General features: G+C 46.3%; 1 protein-coding gene across 5 annotated transcripts in view; it reads right to left on the bottom strand.

Moving 5' to 3' along the window:
* Window positions 1–3,837: 3,837 nt before the first annotated feature.
* The window catches only part of LOC139565959 (ankyrin repeat and sterile alpha motif domain-containing protein 1B-like), a 388,198-nt gene continuing 373,266 nt past the window's right edge, over window positions 3,838–18,769 (bottom strand). For 3 of the 5 annotated variants that reach the window (XM_071386669.1, XM_071386672.1, XM_071386673.1), the window contains 6 exons: window positions 17,329–17,400; window positions 15,399–15,485; window positions 13,728–13,865; window positions 12,700–12,867; window positions 6,454–6,545; window positions 3,838–5,218 (listed from right to left, as the gene is read on the bottom strand). In XM_071386669.1, the coding sequence (XP_071242770.1) occupies window positions 5,170–5,218; window positions 6,454–6,545; window positions 12,700–12,867; window positions 13,728–13,865; window positions 15,399–15,485; window positions 17,329–17,400 (606 nt within the window). In that variant the 3' untranslated portion in view covers window positions 3,838–5,169. Of the gene's footprint in view, window positions 6,546–12,699; window positions 12,868–13,727; window positions 13,866–15,398; window positions 15,486–17,328; window positions 17,401–18,769 lie in introns of all 5 variants that reach the window. The other 2 variants (XM_071386670.1, XM_071386671.1) reach the window with 2 other exon arrangements.

The following is an 18,769-nucleotide window of genomic DNA, read 5'->3' as shown; positions in this document are numbered from 1 at the left end:
TAAGAGAAGCCAGCTACTGCCCACCATGCTTCCAAGTCTCAGTGTACAATGTTTATTCACAAGCGTTTCAGGAGACAGAATCGACGATAAACACAGAAAGTGATGAAGCCAGAAGCTATATAGCCGCTATCCTTGACTTCTTCCTACCATATTACTGTACCCAGAATGACCCAGTATCTATCTCAATTGACTGCAGATTGTTGATGTCCAATCGACAGCAGGAGAATCACAGAATCGACACTAACCACAGAAGCCAGTCTATAGCCCCAATCGTTGCCCTTGGTCTCTTGCAGTATGGACCCATATACCTTACCCAGAATGGCCCAGTAGCTATCTCAATTGAGTGCAGATTGTTGGTACCGATTGACTGCAGGATGTGGCCGACTCATTGCAGGGGTTTATGGTGTGGAACGAACCCTCACTCTGCCTTTGAACAGCTTGCTGTAAATGTTGATGGCCTTGGTTTTATGGGTCTCTAGCGCAGGCCTGCTGCTTCTGGGGGAGTTTGTGGTCTGAGTCTGGGTTTCTGGGGGAGTTGGTGGTCTGGGTTGGTGGTCTGAGTCTGGGTTTCTGGGGGAGTTGGTGATCTGGGTTTCTGGGGGAGTTGGTGGTTTGAGTCTGGGGGAGTTGGTGGTTTGAGTCTGGGTTTCTGGGGGAGTTGGTGGTCTGAGTCTGGGTTTCTGGGGGAGTTGGTGGTCTGAGTCTGGGTTTCTGGGGGAGTTGGTGGTCTGAGTCTGGGTTTCTGGGGGAGTTGGTGGTCTGAGTCTGGGTTTCTGGGGGAGTTGGTGGTTTGAGTCTGGGGGAGTTGGTGGTTTGAGTCTGGGTTTCTGGGGGAGTTGGTGGTCTGAGTCTGGGTTTGTGGGGGAGTTGGTGGTTTGAGTCTGGGGGAGTTGGTGGTTTGAGTCTGGGTTTCTGGGGGAGTTGGTGGTCTGGGTTTCTGGGGGAGTTGGTGGTCTGAGTCTGGGTTTCTGGGGGAGTTGGTGGTTTGGGTTTCTGGGGGAGTTGGTGGTCTGAGTCTGGGTTTCTGGGGGAGTTGGTGGTCTGGGTTTCTGGGGGAGTTGGTGATCTGGGTTTCTGGGGGAGTTGGTGGTCTGAGTCTGGGTTTCTGGGGGAGTTGGTGATCTGGGTTTCTGGGGGAGTTGGTGGTCTGAGTCTGGGTTTCTGGGGGAGTTGGTGGTTTGAGTCCGGGTTTCTTGTGGAAAATCCTATGACAAATGTATGTGTAAAATCCGCAATACAAAGACACTTTGATTGATGCAGGTGTTTAATTGCTTTGAGGGTGTACATTGTGATTACGACACACTTCAGATGAGAGAACACTGTATGCTGACTGTGTCTCTCACTGTTACTGTAGATCAGCCGGACCGTCTCTCCTCTTTTATTTATTGTATTTGTGTGATTAGATACATATTCACGTGGCCTAGACTAGAGAAAGCTTTATGGCATGCACTCCAAAGCATCCTCCTTATCTTGAAACCTGCTGGCTTCTGGGGCCTGTTCAGGAGAGTGCAAAGTTAAAGCCTATCGTGTCGTTGTGTAACTCTTCCTTACCGTAGCTTTTAGACAATATCCATCCTTTCCTCGTCATACCGTCTGGTCATCCCAAACACCAACACTGACGAATTCAATTGCATAAATACAATCCCTCAGGTCATAGGCTTTAAAGTGTATTGTAGATAATAGTTTGTCAACCCCTGCATGGATGGACGTACTTCACCGGGAACACATTACTTGACACCCAGTGTCATAACACATTATGACCTTGTCATAAGACTGTCATGACCCATATATTTACACCTGTTGTGACAAATATTGCGTTATTTTATGGCTGGTTATGACACCTACATAAGTGTCAAGAACTTTTCCTTTGTTTTAAAGTTTGTTTCTTAAATCCTTTGTTGTTGTAATGAATTCTTTACAGTCATGTTTTTTTCATCATAACTAACTTTCATGAAGCATTATGACCATCCTGTGTCACTTTAATTTTACCAAGAAAATATACTTTATGACACTGTCAAGAAGCATTATGACCATAATCATATAAGCCAGATAGGCCTATCACCTACCTGCCCTTATATCAGTCATCTGTCAAAAAGATGGTGTCTTGTCCTACTTCTGCATTCATCAGCAGAGCATTGAGGTAGGTGCATGTCTGACAATCAATGTGTGCGCAATTACAATGATAATTAAAAAAATACATAACATATTGTTGACAAGTAGGCTATGGTGTAATGGAATGTTTTGCCTTGTGTGGTAGGCTTTGTGGCATTTGACACTTATGTAGGTGTCAAAACCAGCCATAAAATAACGCAATATATGTCATGACATATTTAGATCTGTTCTGAGTGGTACAACCATATTATAACCGGTTATGTCAGCTGTTATGACACTGGGTGTCAAGTAAAGTGTTTCCCCTTCAACTTTGTGTCTACAACAACCAAAATAATCAGAACTATTGGGGTGGGATCACATTCAAGAATGTTTGTTGCAGTCATGTTTTTCCCCAAGACAGCTCTCAGTTCAATAGTACAGTATGTCAAACCAGCTGCTCGGCCTGGAATCTTGTGGGGGTATGTCCATTTAAACGCAGGCGATTGGGCTGATGATATTTTATTAGATGAAATAGGATAAATGGTAAAGGATGGGTAATTAATCTGCAACAGTAAGCACATAACTAGTAACATCAAATTGCCTACAACATGGAATAGGACAAATAGGGCTGGAAACAGGAAACAGATGATAGACAGAATGTCAACCAGAAAGGTTATCAAATGAAAAAGTCAAACAAATGAAGAGGAGCACAGCACTTCCATTTCAAACACACATCCAGGTAAAGGGGAAAACAGGCAGGTGAGGCCATTTTATGGAAGAGAGTGAGAAAGTTCCACCTTCTGTGGTGGACTGGAGACAGGAGGGAAGTGTATGGTGATTGGTTAAAAGCAAGTCCATCAGGAAGTGTGCATCACATGGGTGCATCCATAAAGAGCCTATTAAATGGATAGAGGGGCTATGCCATAAACCCTCAAAGTTCCAGGATGTGGTGAAAATGGCAGCCACATGCGTCAGGGAGAAATCCAAACCATTCTAATTGGAATGAATGGCATAATCCTGACTTTACTTATCCATCAAAATCTAATTAAGGCATGTGATATCAGTGTAATAAAATTGTCAACATAAAATATTGTCATTTAATTATACAGTTTATACAGGTTTATACCAATTCTCTATAAATAGCCTCTAAAATATATGTACACAGACCATACAACTTGTCTAAGTCCCATCATCAACTGATTCTAGCCAGTGTATGTATGGCTGTGGATTGACTGCATCATTTGATTGGAATGTTGGCAAATTGGCAGTTAATTTGAAAAATTTGATGGCTAGCTAGCTAACCAAAAATACAGTGCAGATACATTTTTCAAATTCATTTTTTTACACAATTACTTATTACAGCACTGGCAAACTATGGTTGACCTACTCCCTGACCTTTATCCCATCATAAGAAGGTTCATGCCATTCTAGTTTTTTAAAAACAAATTATATGGGTGCATCTCAATTGTATTTCCTTGATTCGTCGCATCCTCTCTGCCTGTCTCCTTCTAAAAATTAATTGGAGAAGGTACAAGGGGAGGAACCTCAGACCTCCTCCAATGCCTTTTTTTAGGTGAAAGAGCCGACACGAGGAATCAATGAAATACAATTGAGACTCACACCCTGACAAAAATCAATACAAGTTGGAAAAATGAAGGAGTCAGATAAAACATGGGACAAATGAAAAAGGACATAATCTCAACCAGTACATTACAACCCAGTAAAGTATAGACCCAGAGACCAATGTTGATTAATGGTTGTACAAGTTGTGTTTATTCCATGTGATTTACAAGGATATAAATAATGACCAAAACGTACAAAATCTGTGTGCTGGAAGCCCAAGCCTATGTACATGAGTTAGTCAGCAGTGATTCATCACCCCCTGTCCCAACCCTCCCCAATACAATCTCTAGAACCATAGATTTTATTTTCAACTCTGACCTTTTCATTTTGGTACCTTGTTTCCAGTGCGATGTGCGGCAAATATTTTATTCCTTTATTTTTGTAAATGTTTTACTACATTACATGTATGAACAATGAGCTGGCAAAATATCTATGTACATTTAGAGAGGACTATGTATTCATCCAAGGAATACATAAACACTGTGGTAAAATATTACATCTGCTTGGAGTTATGAGTCTAGCCCCATGAGAAACAGATTGGTGTGTTGACCGGACACACCAATAATAATACAAATAATAATAGCTATTATTATTAATCATAAGGAGAGGAGCCATCTGAAACATTCACTCTCAGTATAGAACTATTATGGTATTTTTTTTAAAGGATGGCAATCATTCTCAAGCCCGGATTTTTTCATTTCAGCATATCATATAAAAATAATGTAACATTAAGACAAGAGTAGACAAGAATTACACAAGAATAATCATAAGGTAATATAATACTCTCATATGAAACATTTAAAACGTCCGGCATTAATATTAATATTTCTTTAATTGGGATGGATGGCGTTTTGCTCAGGTAGGCGGAGCCATCCTTTGTGATGCCACTTGGCACATGGCTCACCTGTTGCATGGTGGTCCGGCACGGCTAGTCCAATTCTATCCCTATTATTGTATTATTGACCATTAAACAAGAGGAAAAGAGCCAACCAGAAGTCCTTTACCTCATCCCCATTCAAATACAGACATGCCCCAGTGGTGCGTTTGTGGACAGTTGTCCGTTACAGTCCAGACCTTGGGTGACCGTGGTAAAGAGTTCAAAGGTCAAGGTCCAATTGAATGCAGAACAGGGGCTAGAGTTGTAGTTGCTTCAATGAAAGTCTACATTCACATATCTGACTGACATCTGTTACTAAGCAGTCCCTTAACTCTCTCTGTGTGTGTGTGTGTGTGTGTGTGTGTGTGTGTGTGTGTGTGTGTGTGTGTGTGTACACAGATAGTCCATGGGTCCAATGTTTGTGGTTTGTGGGAAGATGTCCTTGTTTTGTAATCAACCTTAAACACCAAGTTCGTTAGAGAGTGTCCATGTTTGTAGTCCTTTGACACAGAGACAGAAGGGTCCACATTTGTAGTCCTTTTTGCATTGTGTGTGAGAGGGTCCATGTTTAAGGCTGGCTACATTCTTTGCATTCCACAGTAATAGACATGGGCGTCCGGCATTGCCCTGCGAATGAGATCACACCACTTATCCAGAGTCCCCAAACCCCGCCTCCTATCCACCGGCCCCGCCCCTCCCTCGTTACCAGTCAGTCCAAAATGGACTCCATGCGCCTCACAAGCCACAAGCTAAACCTTTTCAGCATTTCCCAACAAAAAAGGGATAGAAAGAAAATGATAAATGTAATAATAACCTATTTTAAACAAATTCAATCTGGACACAGGTATAGCGTGTGGTTTAAAAACTATTCCTTCCTGTGTCAAAGGTCAATTAGTCTCAAATAAACAAACAACGCTTTGCCACTCAAAAAATTCTCAAAATATGTCTCAAAAAAATAATCTGCTGTAAAAATCAAAGACTGATATATGATCAAGACAGGAGTCTGTTGAACTAGCAACTTTTTTTGTTAAGTAACATTTGCTACATCATCTCTCATAGCAGTCCATCCTCTCCAACTGGATGGAACTGATAAACAAATGTTCCCTCCACTTTCCTCTGGGTTGCCAGTACTGGACAACAAAATCCCCCAAAACATCAACACGCAAACCTAGTGCTGGAGAATTGGCTTTGCTCTAAAAAAACAACAAAGACAAAAAGACTGTTAGGGGTGGGGTTCTTAGCAGCATAATGGTCTACATATTCTCATTCAGCTTGTCGAAGGGGTGAAAAAAGAGAGAGAGACAAAAAAGAAAAGCGAGGAGCGGAGGAACAGCAGTAGGAAGAGGAAAAAATGAGATATAACCAAATGGTTCCACCCCCCCAGTCAGGAAAACAAATAAGAGTGATTGACTGACCAACCAACTGGCTGCCTGCCTGACACATCGGAGGGGAGGGCTGACCATGGAAAATGTAAAAATAGAACTGACTGTTGCCCCCTACAGGTCTAGACAGAGAGGTGCACCATCACCCCAAGGGTAAAAGTTCATGCTCCGCCCCTGCAGGCAGGCTAAGGCGTCAACAGGACAAGGAAAGGGAGGGTGGGGAGAGAGCAAGAGAGAGGAGTGTGTGAGAGAGACACAGCGCAGCGCCAAACGGCATCATGCAGAGGTTGCGGCGGCTAACGGCGGAGCGGGCGGGGTGGGTTTTTCGGCCAGTGAGGTCACACACGTCGCCGCATAAGAGGGTTGCTCGTGCCGTGCAGCTCCGTTGGGGGGCCTCTAGAGGGCCAGCTCTCTGCAAGGCACACACACAGGAGTGGACAGGCGGGTGGTATACGCTATTAGAAAATAGTGGTCTCATACTTGGTGTTCGCTCCTCTCTTGGCCTCCTGCCCTGGTTCCACTATCCACGGCACGTTGGCATGACCTTTCTGCTCCATCGACGGCTGCTCCATCTGAGAGAGGGAGAAGGAGTGAGAGTAGGGAGAGAGGGGAAATAAAGAGAGAGAGAGAGGATGGAGAGAGAGAGGGTTGGTTAAACGTTGTCAGAGAAAAAGTGGGATAATAATACATGTCAGGAGAGAGAGAGAGAGAGAGAGAGAGAGAGAGGTCTGAGAGAACAGGAGAGAGAGAGAGAGAGAGGTCTGAGAGAACAGGAGAGAGAGAGAGAGAGAGGTCTGAGAGAGAGAGAGAGAGAGAGAGAGAGAGAGAGAGAGAGAGAGAGAGAGAGAGAGAGAGAGAGAGAGAGAGAGAGAGAGAGAGAGAGAGAGAGAGAGAGAGAGAGAGAGAGAGAGAGAGAGAGAGGTCTGAGAGAACAGGAGAAAGAGAGAGAGGTCTGAGAGAACAGGAGAGAGAGAGAGAGGTCTGAGAGAACAGGAGAGAGAGAGAGAGAGAGGTCTGAGAGAACAGGAGAAAGAGAGAGAGGTCTGAGAGAACAGGAGAGAGAGAGAGAGAGAGAGAGAGGTCTGAGAGAACAGGAGAGAGAGAGAGGTCTAAGAGAACAGGAGAGAGAGAGAGAGCGAGAGAGAGAGAGAGAGAGAGAGAGAGAGAGATAGGTCTGGGGCTGAGAGAACAGGAGAGAGAGAGTTATAGTGGAGAGGCACGATCACAGACTTCCACACCAACACTTAAATATGGAGGCACTTGCTTTAGGTCTGAAAATATATTGTTGGCCTCATATCAACGTACGTATCACAATGTATTTTAATGAGGAAAGAAAAGAAAACAGTATATAATATTACAAATATTCTCCGTACTCTAACCCCACAACACCTTCCCATAGCTGAAAATGACTTGTTCAAGACCAAGCTATGCTCTTTCCCCCCTCAAAAGTTAACTTTTCAACAACCAATCAAAATGCTCATTCTGGTTGCCGAGGGTGCCTTCCTTCCACCACATTGGTCCGTGATAGACTAAAAGATGATTTGGGGAGTGTGTCCCTGCCTGTGAACACTGCAAAGCTGAAAGAATGTATGAACGCACGCACGCACGCACGCACGCACACACACACACACACACACACACACATACGATCTGAGTGGAGTTGACAGAGGCAGGACCAACCACCGAGACAAACAAGATATTCTATAGAGTGATCAAAGTGTATGGAGACAAAACCAACAGAAAGAGCAGACGGTCAAGAGTAAGAAAGAAAGGAGAAGGGACGAAGACCTGAAAGGGAACTTTGTGAGGGTGACGGAGGAGGAGTGGTGAAGGAGGAGGAAGAGGAGGGTGGAGAGGAGGCCGGTGGGGGGTGTATATGTGACCCAGCGACCAACGGCTAGAGGGGTACATGATGACCTATAGGGGGAGGAACACAGAGGTCACACAGAGGTCAAAGGGGGCCTGCTCGGCAACAGCACGGCAACGACACAAACCGTATGGTAACAGTTCGGTAACACCATAGTAACACCACTGCAACGCTATAGCAACACAGCTGCAATTATGGTAACACCAGGGACACACCAAAGGAACACTTCATGCAGACAGAAGAACACACACACACACACACACACACACACACACACACACACACACACACACACACACACACACACACACACACACACACACACACACACACACACACACACAAGGATGAGGTAGACAAAGGAGGACAAGACAGAGGAAGATTAAAAACTAAGCCGTTTCTGTCTTACCAGGAGAGAAGGAGGAGGGGAGGAGGAGTAGGAGAGTAGGAGAAGAGGAGAAAAGGAGAAGAGGAGAAAAGGAGGAGAGGAGGAGAAGAGGAGAAAAGGAGGAGAGAATAAGAGGAGAAGAGGAGAGGGAGTGAAGGAGGAGAGGAGGAGAGGAGGGGGAGAGAAGGAGAAGAGGAGAAGAGGAGAGGAGGAGGAGGAGAGAAGGAGAGGAGGAGAGGAGGAGGAGAAGAGGAGAGAAGGAGGAGAGAAGAGGAGAGAAGGAGAGAAGGATAGGCAGGAGAAGAGTAGGAGAGGCGGTGGAGAAGAGGAGGAGGAAAGGAGAGAGGAGGAGAGGAGAGGAGGAACAGTAATCCACAGGTTTACACAGACATAGAAGTGCTGCAAAATAATGACTGTGAACAGCTGCTGTTGGGAATATTAAGTGAATCCTGCAGCATGCTTCACTGTAGTTCCCTCTGCAGCACTTCACAGGCCATTAACTACATTACCCACACACACAACACAAACACACATGCAGGCATAGGCTCAAAAGCACTACTATGACAACATATATTATATGACCTCCAACAGCACAGAGAGAGTGACAAAGCTGTCCCCTGACTCACTTTACCTGTCCCCTGACTCACTTTATCTGTCCTCTGACTCACTTTATCTGTCCCCTGACTCACTTTATCTGTCCCCTGACTCACTTTATCTGTCCCCTGACTCACTTTATCTGTCCCCTGACTCACTTTATCTGTCCCCTGACTCACTTTATCTGTCCCCTGACTCACTTTATCTGTCCCCTGACTCACTTTACCTGTCCCCTGACTCACTTTACCTGTCCCCTGACTCACTTTATCTGTCCCCTGACTCACTTTATCTGTCCCCTGACTCACTTTACCTGTCCCCTGACTCACTTTACCTGTCCCCTGACTCACTTTACCTGTCCCCTGACTCACTTTACCTGTCCCCTGACTCACTTTACCTGTCCCCTGACTCACTTTACCTGTCCCCTGACTCACTTTATCTGTCCCCTGACTCACTTTATCTGTCCCCTGACTCACGTTACCTGTCCCCTGACTCACTTTATCTGTCCCCTGACTCACTTTATCTGTCCCCTGACTCACTTTATCTGTCCCCTGACTCACTTTACCTGTCCCCTGACTCACTTTACCTGTCCCCTGACTCACTTTACCTGTCCCCTGACTCACTTTATCTGTCCCCTGACTCACTTTATCTGTCCCCTGACTCACTTTACCTTCCCCTGACTCACTTTACCTGTCCCCTGACTCACTTTACCTGTCCCCTGACTCACTTTATCTGTCCCCTGACTCACTTTATCTGTCCCCTGACTCACTTTACCTGTCCCCTGACTCACTTTACCTGTCCCCTGACTCACTTTACCTGTCCCCTGACTCACTTTATCTGTCCCCTGACTCACTTTATCTGTCCCCTGACTCACTTTATCTGTCCCCTGACTCACTTTATCTGTCCCCTGACTCACTTTACCTGTCCCCTGACTCACTTTACCTGTCCCCTGACTCACTTTATCTGTCCCCTGACTCACTTTATCTGTCCCCTGACTCACTTTACCTGTCCCCTGACTCACTTTATCTGTCCCCTGACTCACTTTATCTGTCCCCTGACTCACTTTACCTGTCCCCTGACTCACTTTACCTGTCCCCTGACTCACTTTACCTGTCCCCTGACTCACTTTACCTGTCCCCTGACTCACTTTATCTGTCCCCTGACTCACGTTATCTGTCCCCTGACTCACGTTACCTGTCCCCTGACTCACTTTATCTGTCCCCTGACTCACTTTATCTGTCCCCTGACTCACTTTATCTGTCCCCTGACTCACTTTACCTGTCCCCTGACTCACTTTACCTGTCCCCTGACTCACTTTATCTGTCCCCTGACTCACGTTACCTGTCCCCTGACTCACGTTACCTGTCCCCTGACTCACTTTATCTGTCCCCTGACTCACTTTATCTGTCCCCTGACTCACTTTATCTGTCCCCTGACTCACTTTACCTGTCCCCTGACTCACTTTACCTGTCCCCTGACTCACTTTACCTGTCCCCTGACTCACTTTATCTGTCCCCTGACTCACTTTACCTGTCCCCTGACTCACTTTACCTGTCCCCTGACTCACTTTACCTGTCCCCTGACTCACTTTATCTGTCCCCTGACTCACTTTATCTGTCCCCTGACTCACTTTACCTGTCCCCTGACTCACTTTACCTGTCCCCTGACTCACTTTACCTGTCCCCTGACTCACTTTACCTGTCCCCTGACTCACTTTACCTGTCCCCTGACTCACTTTACCTGTCCCCTGACTCACTTTATCTGTCCCCTGACTCACTTTACCTGTCCCCTGACTCACTTTATCTGTCCCCTGACTCACTTTATCTGTCCCCTGACTCACTTTACCTGTCCCCTGACTCACTTTACCTGTCCCCTGACTCACTTTACCTGTCCCCTGACTCACTTTACCTGTCCCCTGACTCACTTTACCTGTCCCCTGACTCACTTTATCTGTCCCCTGACTCACTTTATCTGTCCCCTGACTCACTTTATCTGTCCCCTGACTCACTTTATCTGTCCCCTGACTCACTTTACCTGTCCCCTGACTCACTTTACCTGTCCCCTGACTCACTTTACCTGTCCCCTGACTCACTTTATCTGTCCCCTGACTCACTTTATCTGTCCCCTGACTCACTTTATCTGTCCCCTGACTCACTTTACCTGTCCCCTGACTCACTTTACCTGTCCCCTGACTCACTTTACCTGTCCCCTGACTCACTTTATCTGTCCCCTGACTCACTTTACCTGTCCCCTGACTCACTTTACCTGTCCCCTGACTCACTTTACCTGTCCCCTGACTCACTTTACCTGTCCCCTGACTCACTTTATCTGTCCCCTGACTCACTTTACCTGTCCCCTGACTCACTTTATCTGTCCCCTGACTCACTTTATCTGTCCCCTGACTCACTTTATCTGTCCTCTGACTCACTTTCTGGAAGGGGACATTAGTACTGTGTTCTGTACATGAGAGGCCAGCACAAATAGCACTTACCTCACTCATAGTATGCTTCCCAAATGGCACCCTATTTCTTTATAGTGCACAACATTTGACCAGGGCCCATGCAATATATAGGGAATAGGGTGCCACATTTGGGCCGTGGCCATATTCATATAGCCCAGTAAATCCACATGGGAACACTATACAGAATAAGGCTTTTAAGGCTCCAGTGGTGTACAGTGCATGTCTATGGTAAATCTAACTGTCCGTCTAGGTCTATTTTAAAGCTCCAGGAACTGGAATCCAAGGGGAGGCTGGGGGGAGAGGAGGCTGACAGACAGGCACTGTGGCTGGGGTAGATGGCTCTGGCAACGTCTACCTGCGTGGGACTGGGAGAGAGCCATGGACAGAGCCAACACTAATACACACATAGCTGAGAGATGCACACCTCCATAACACACACACACACACACACACACACACACACACACACACACACACACACACACACACACACACACACACACACACACACACACACACACACACACACATATTGTGAGAAGGGCTGGGCTCCACAGAGCTCTATGTAAACAGCCCTCATCAATCACCCAGGGCTGTAAGAGACTGCAGGGAGAGAAAGATAAAGTGGGTCTTTTACAGATCAAACATCCATCTACAACAGTGATGTAGTGGTCAGAAAATAGGTGGGTAAACTCTGATCGCAGTGAAAAAAGTAACGCTTCCTTTTCTTTCAATGCATTATTCCATAAAAGGTGGGTAAAATGTGTTAACTTTCATTTACCCTCTACTACAACTCCGACCCGCACCTCCGACCCACATCTCTGATCTCCACTACACCTCCACTACAAGCTCAGTGTGGCCAAGACACACACACACACACACACACACACACACACACACACACACACACACACACTGCAACCATCGATAACCACAACAGACCACTTTGAAAAAGGAGTGAGTTAACGCTATACACACCAACACACTCACAATAACATGCTAACACTGATAACAAAGCTAACAAAGTCATTGAAGGAGCTTAGAGATGTCCACTCTAATGTACCTGTACTGGAAACAGAGGACAGGTGAGAGGTCATGGACAGGGTGAAGAGTCACAGAGTAGGTCAGAGGTCATGGGAGACACTATAGGCTAGTGGATGTTGATGAGAGGTGAAAGGTGAGAGGTCATAGGAAAGGGTACAGAGGAAAGGGAAGTAGTCGTGTGATGGGGAGGGTTGGCGGCAGTATTATGTGGGACTTATAAATGTTGTGGAACAGCGTGGTATAGGAGCTTACAGTTGGTCTAGACAGTACGGTATGGCTCGCACAGATGTGTTGACGAAAGGTGAGAGGTCGTGGTGGAGGTTGTAGTAGAGGGTAAAGGTTAAACGGAGGGTATAAACTAGTGTCATCACTCACAGACTTGCGGATGTTGACGCGGGGCTTGGGGACGGGCTTGTTGGGCTTGATGTCGAAGCTCTCTGGCAGCGTGGAGGAGCCATGGCCACTCTTCCTGGCCTGCAGGGCCAGCTGGTAGGCTACCTCAAAGGCCTGGCCCAGGGTCAGGATGATCTCATACGCCAGGTTCTGTCATAAACACACACACACACACATATATACGCATGTAATGTTACGCATGTATGCACACGCACTTACGCACACACACACATGCAAACACACACTATGTCAAATCTGCCATTTCATCATAACAGTAGTTCTCAAACCAGGAAGTAACTAATTAATAAAGCCACTTGTCCCCCTCAGACAAAGGGTGCTGTGTGACTCACCACGTCGACCTCCTCACAGACAGTGTGTGTGACTCACCACGTCGACCTCCTCACAGACAGTGTGTGTGACTCACCACGTCGACCTCCTCACAGACAGTGTGTGACTCACCACGTCGACCTCCTCACAGACAGTGTGTGTGACTCACCACGTCAACCTCCTCACAGACAGTGTGTGTGACTCACCACGTCGACCTCCTCACAGACAGTGTGTGACTCACCACGTCGACCTCCTCACAGACAGTGTGTGTGACTCACCACGTCAACCTCCTCACAGACAGTGTGTGTGACTCACCACGTCAACCTCCTCACAGACAGTGTGTGTGACTCACCACGTCGACCTCCTCACAGACAGTGTGTGTGACTCACCACGTCAACCTCCTCACAGACAGTGTGTGTGACTCACCACGTCAACCTCCTCACAGACAGTGTGTGTGACTCACCACGTCGACCTCCTCACAGACAGTGTGTGACTCACCACGTCGACCTCCTCACAGACAGTGTGTGTGACTCACCACGTCGACCTCCTCACAGACAGTGTGTGTGACTCACCACGTCGACCTCCTCACAGACAGTGTGTGTGACTCACCACGTCGACCTCCTCACAGACAGTGTGTGTGACTCACCACGTCGACCTCCTCACAGACAGTGTGTGTGACTCACCACGTCGAAGGCAGTGAAGACATGGCAGTAGTGGTGGCTGGACTTGAGGTCTTTGGTGATGTAGGCAAACGTGGACAGATCCTCAGGATCCTGGGCCGCACATGAGATGTTACGGATCTCATGCTCAGCTATGATGTTCTAGAGAGAGAGACAGAGACAGAGAGACAGAGAGACAGAGAAAGAGAAATGGAGAGAGAGAGAGAGAGAGAGACAGAGTGAGAGCGAGACAGAGACAAGGAAGGAGAGAGTGTGGGAGAGAGAGATACAGAGAGAGAGACATAGGGAGAGAGAGAAAGAGAGAGAGAGAGAAAGACAGAGAGAGAGAGAGAGAGGGAGGGAGGGAAGGAGAGTGAGAGAGAGAGAGAGAGAGAAAGACAGAGAGAGAGAGAGGGAGGGAGGGAGGGAAGGAGAGTGAGACAGAGAGAGAGAAAGAAGGACAGAGAGATCTTTAGAGAAAGTTTATGTGATGGAAGTTCAGACATTGATCTTGTGAAACCGACAATGTTATTTTTTGCTTCCACCCAGTGCTGTTCAGTTCTTACTCTCAGTATTGGTGCTTCCACCCAGTACTGTTCTGTTCTTACTCTCAGTATTGGTGCTTCCACCCAGTACTGTTCTGTTCTTACTCTCAGTAATGGTGCTTCCACCCAGTACTGTTCTGTTCTTACTCTCAGTATTGGTGCTTCCACCCAGTACTGTTCTGTTCTTACTCTCAGTAATGGTGCTTCCACCCAGTGCTGTTCAGTTCTTACTCTCAGTATTGGTGCTTCCACCCAGTACTGTTCAGTTCTTACTCTCAGTAATGGTGCTTCCACCCAGTACTGTTCTGTTCTTACTCTCAGTAATGGTGCTTCCACCCAGTGCTGTTCAGTTCTTACTCTCAGTATTGGTGCTTCCACCCAGTACTGTTCAGTTCTTACTCTCAGTATTGGTGCTTCCACCCAGTACTGTTCTGTTCTTACTCTCAGTAATGGTGCTTCCACCCAGTACTGTTCTGTTCTTACTCTCAGTAATGGTGCTTCCACCCAGTACTGTTCTGTTCTTACTCTCAGTATTGGTGCTTCCACCCAGTACTGTTCTGTTCTTACTCTCAGTAATGGTGCTTCCACCCAGTACTGTTCTGTTCTTACTCTCAGTATTGGTGCTTCCACCCAGTGCTGTTCAGTTCTTACTCTCAGTATTGGTGCTTCCACCCAGTACTGTTCAGTTCTTACTCTCAGTAATGGTGCTTCCACCCAGTACTGTTCAGTTCTTACTCTCAGTATTGGTGCTTCCACCCAGTGCTGTTCAGTTCTTACTCTCAGTAATGGTGCTTCCACCCAGTGCTGTTCAGTTCTTACTCTCAGTAATGGTGCTTCCACCCAGTCCTGTTCAGGTCTTACTCTCAGTAATGGTGCTTCCACCCAGTACTGTTCAGTTCTTACTCTCAGTAATGGTGTTTCCACCCAGTACTGTTCAGTTCTTACTCTCAGTAATGGTGCTTCCACCCAGTACTGTTCAGTTCTTACTCTTAGTAATGGTGCTTCCACCCAGTGCTGTTCAGTTCTTACTCTCAGTAATGGTGCTTCCACCCAGTGCTGTTCAGTTCTTACTCTCAGTATTGGTGCTTCCACCCAGTACTGTTCACTTCTTACTCTCAGTATTGGTGCAGGAGGAAAGAAAGCCTCTCACCTTGTTTGTAGCGTCGATGAACTTGACTCCCTTGTAGGAGACGGACAGAACTATGGTCGGGACTTTCTTCATCTGTTCTGTAGACTTCTGTAGAGTGGAGAGAGAGACAAAGAGAGAAAGAGAGGGAAAAGAGGAGTCTGAGTTAACATTTGATGTCAATTAGACTAATGATGGCCACCAACACAAGGCTAACAAGACGGTCTCACCGTCTCCCTCCACAGCAGAACAATAAAACCCTGCAATAAGAATCTCTTCACAATTTAATACAATTTTAGAGAGAATGGGGACAATGTTTGCAAAACTTTCAATAAATTCCCCGTTTTTTCCCCCAGAGATCCTGGGTTGGAGGATTCTGGATTTACGACTTATTCCCTCCTGATTCCGTGAATCCTCAAACCGGGATTTCGGGAAAGGCAGGGAATTTATTGAAAGTTCTCAGAATTTTGCAACCCCAGTGGGGACAGATAGAGATGAGAGCTTATGAGATGAGAGCTCAACACAAGCTTATAACGAGATAGAATAAGAGGGAAGGGGTGGGAAGAGAGAGATGAAATCAACACAAGCTTATAACTAAGCAGAAAAAGAGGGAGATAGGGATGAGCTCACTGCACAGAGAGAGCCAGCCTATCAACACACTCTCCTCTTTACTAGCAGAATCAATTCCAATCTTCTCAAAGTTCAAAGGTTACCCCGTGACTTATGGAAAACAATGGGTGCAAATGACATTTTCAAAACGTATAGATTTCTCCCTTGGAGGCCCAATATAACTATCAGCTTTCAACCCATAAATATTCCTCCTATATTCCTTTCTTCTTTCTATTCCCACCCAGACTTACTATCACCCGCTCTCGTCTGACAGCGGCATGCTTCTTTTCCCCTTCTCCCATTGTTAAGCTCATTATGCGCTGCCGCAGTGGGGAATGATGTGACTTAAAATCAGTATCACCCTAGTACCATTATTCCACCTGTCAGGGATTTAATATATTCAACAGATCTTGTATGAATTCCTCTCCTCTTCCTTCCTTCTCTCTCACTCCCCCCATCCCCCCCCTGCTCCCCCCCTGCTCCTTCTCCTTCCTTCTCCAACCCCCCCCCCCCCCCCCGGGCTCTCACTCTCTGTGTTTCCTCAACATCAGCATATTTTTAGTGCAGCGGTTCCCTGTCAAGATCACGGGCTTAAGAGGGCCGACAAACGCAGCGCTGCGAGACACAGACAGAAGACGGGGGAGCAGAGGGAATTACATATGCATATGGACCATGTTGATACTGCGTCCACAAGCATGGAAATATAGAGAGAAAAGTGAGATGGAGAAGGGGGGGGGGGGGGGGAGTATAACAGGATGCAGGTACAGTAGGTACATCGAGAGCGGAGTTCCAAATTTAATGACCCTTGAAGTCTGACAATAAAAACAACAACATCAATCGTTTTGGCAGATCAAGATAAACCGAGAGAGGGAGGGAGGGAGAGAGAGAGAGGGAGGGAGGGAGAGAGGGAGGGGGAGAGAGAGAGGGAGGGGGAGAGAGGGAGAGGCTCTCTGAGGTGTCTGCAGCATGGTGAGCTGTCTGCTCTCCTCAGATGTGACCAAACAGATAAAGATGAGGAGGAGAAAGGACGGTGGAGGGGCAGGCAGAGTACACATATTAATAGTCTGCTTCCTCACTTCCACACTGCAGTAACTCAGTAGAGAGAGAGAGAGAGAGAGGGAAGGGGGAAGAGAGAGAGAGAATGGGGAAGAGAGAGAGAGAAGGGGGAAGAGAGAGAGAGAAGGGGGAAGAGAGAGAGAGAGGAAGAAGGTGAATGAAAGTGAAAGAAAATAAAAGAGAGCAAAAGAGAGGGAGGTGAATCCAGGTTAAAAATGAGACTACAGTGGTGGTTTAAGTGGCCCTAGTTTCTCTCTCTGGGTGGTAGTGATGTGCCGGGCCCTCTTACCCTCATCTTGGAGCAGGCGTCTTGTGTTGACTCTGTTCCTCTCAGCTCCTTCACCAGCATGGAGCCCAGGTACTGTCAGAGACATAAAGGTAAACAGCGTTAACATTTTTTTTATTTTTTATTTTACCATTATTTTACCAGGTAAGTTGACTGAGAACACGTTCTCATTTGCAGCAACGACCTGGGGAATAGTTACAGGGGAGAGGAGGGGGATGAATGAGCCAATTATAAACATTCCATCCTATAACTATTATACAGACACATGAAGGATCATTGAATGATTCAATGTAAGATGGAAACTTAAATGATCAAATAACTTAAACTCCCAAAAGTCTAAAACTTCAATTTGGGAAAAAAACAACAATATTCTGCTGAGATGATGACATCACTGTGTGTGTGTGTGTGTGTGTGTGTTGCAGCTAGCCAGCCAGTCGCATAATAACGCAGTGCTTTCTGAAGTGATTAAAACAACCTGGAAATCCCCAGAGGAGTGTAAACAACGCTGGGGCGGGCTGGAAATGTGCAAAGTGGGGAGGTCAATAAGTGAGGACCTGGTTCGTGAGGACACAGAACTAATTTAATAAAGAAGGTGGTTTATGGGGACAGTAGTTACGGGGACATTAGGGCTAAAGGGATGTAATGGGTGTACGATTAACTGCTCAGTGCGCCTACTGTTGATTTGAGAGCTAAAAGCCCCAAAGAGGATTTCTTATAGGATGTTCTGACACCCAAAGTGCAAACATTGATCGTTTTATACCTAGACCCCCTGACCCTAAATCATTTACCCTTCAGGATATGCTTTTGAAAAATGTCCCGGAAAAACGATCCACATAATCTTACCCTTCGTGAAAAGATAACAAATACATTGCATTAGCTTAACGGTAACACAACCACACCCTGATTTCTCTCCTATTTTATGTGCAGTAGAATGAATGAGTCATTTCTTTATGGGCGGTAGGCTGGTGGTTGTAGTGGGGTTGTCTGGGCTGGTTACTGCTCTGTCTGGCTCTGTTGTTAACAATGCTATGTATCAAGGGAGCGTCGTCTGTTCTCGTATAGAGAACACTGTAATAACGTTACAAACCTCCAAGAAGCCCCTGTCTCTGGGGGGGGGGGTGTGTGTGTGTGTGTGTGTGTGTGTGTGTGTGTGTGTGTGTGTGTGTGTGTGTGTGTGTGTGTGTGTATCAATGTGCAAACATACAGTAGTGTCATCTGATGTTGAAAACGTTACAGAGAACATAGTAATAACATTACAGAGTGAAAGCGCTACAGAGCTTTGGGGAATCAGTATTGACCGATTCTACAGTTAAGATTATGTGTGTTATTCAAGACCGCGGTCAAAAGAACATCTTAAGAGGACACAATGTGATAACGTTGGAGCAACATCTTAGCAACGTTTCCCTTTAAGAGTACAACAACAGTGCATTCATTATGGGAGTGC

Source organism: Salvelinus alpinus, chromosome 37, assembly GCF_045679555.1.
Source record: "Salvelinus alpinus chromosome 37, SLU_Salpinus.1, whole genome shotgun sequence".
Taxonomy (NCBI): Eukaryota; Metazoa; Chordata; class Actinopteri; order Salmoniformes; family Salmonidae; genus Salvelinus; species Salvelinus alpinus.
The sequence above is the reverse complement of the archived record's forward strand: the minus strand, read 5'-3'. Positions and strand labels throughout refer to the sequence as shown.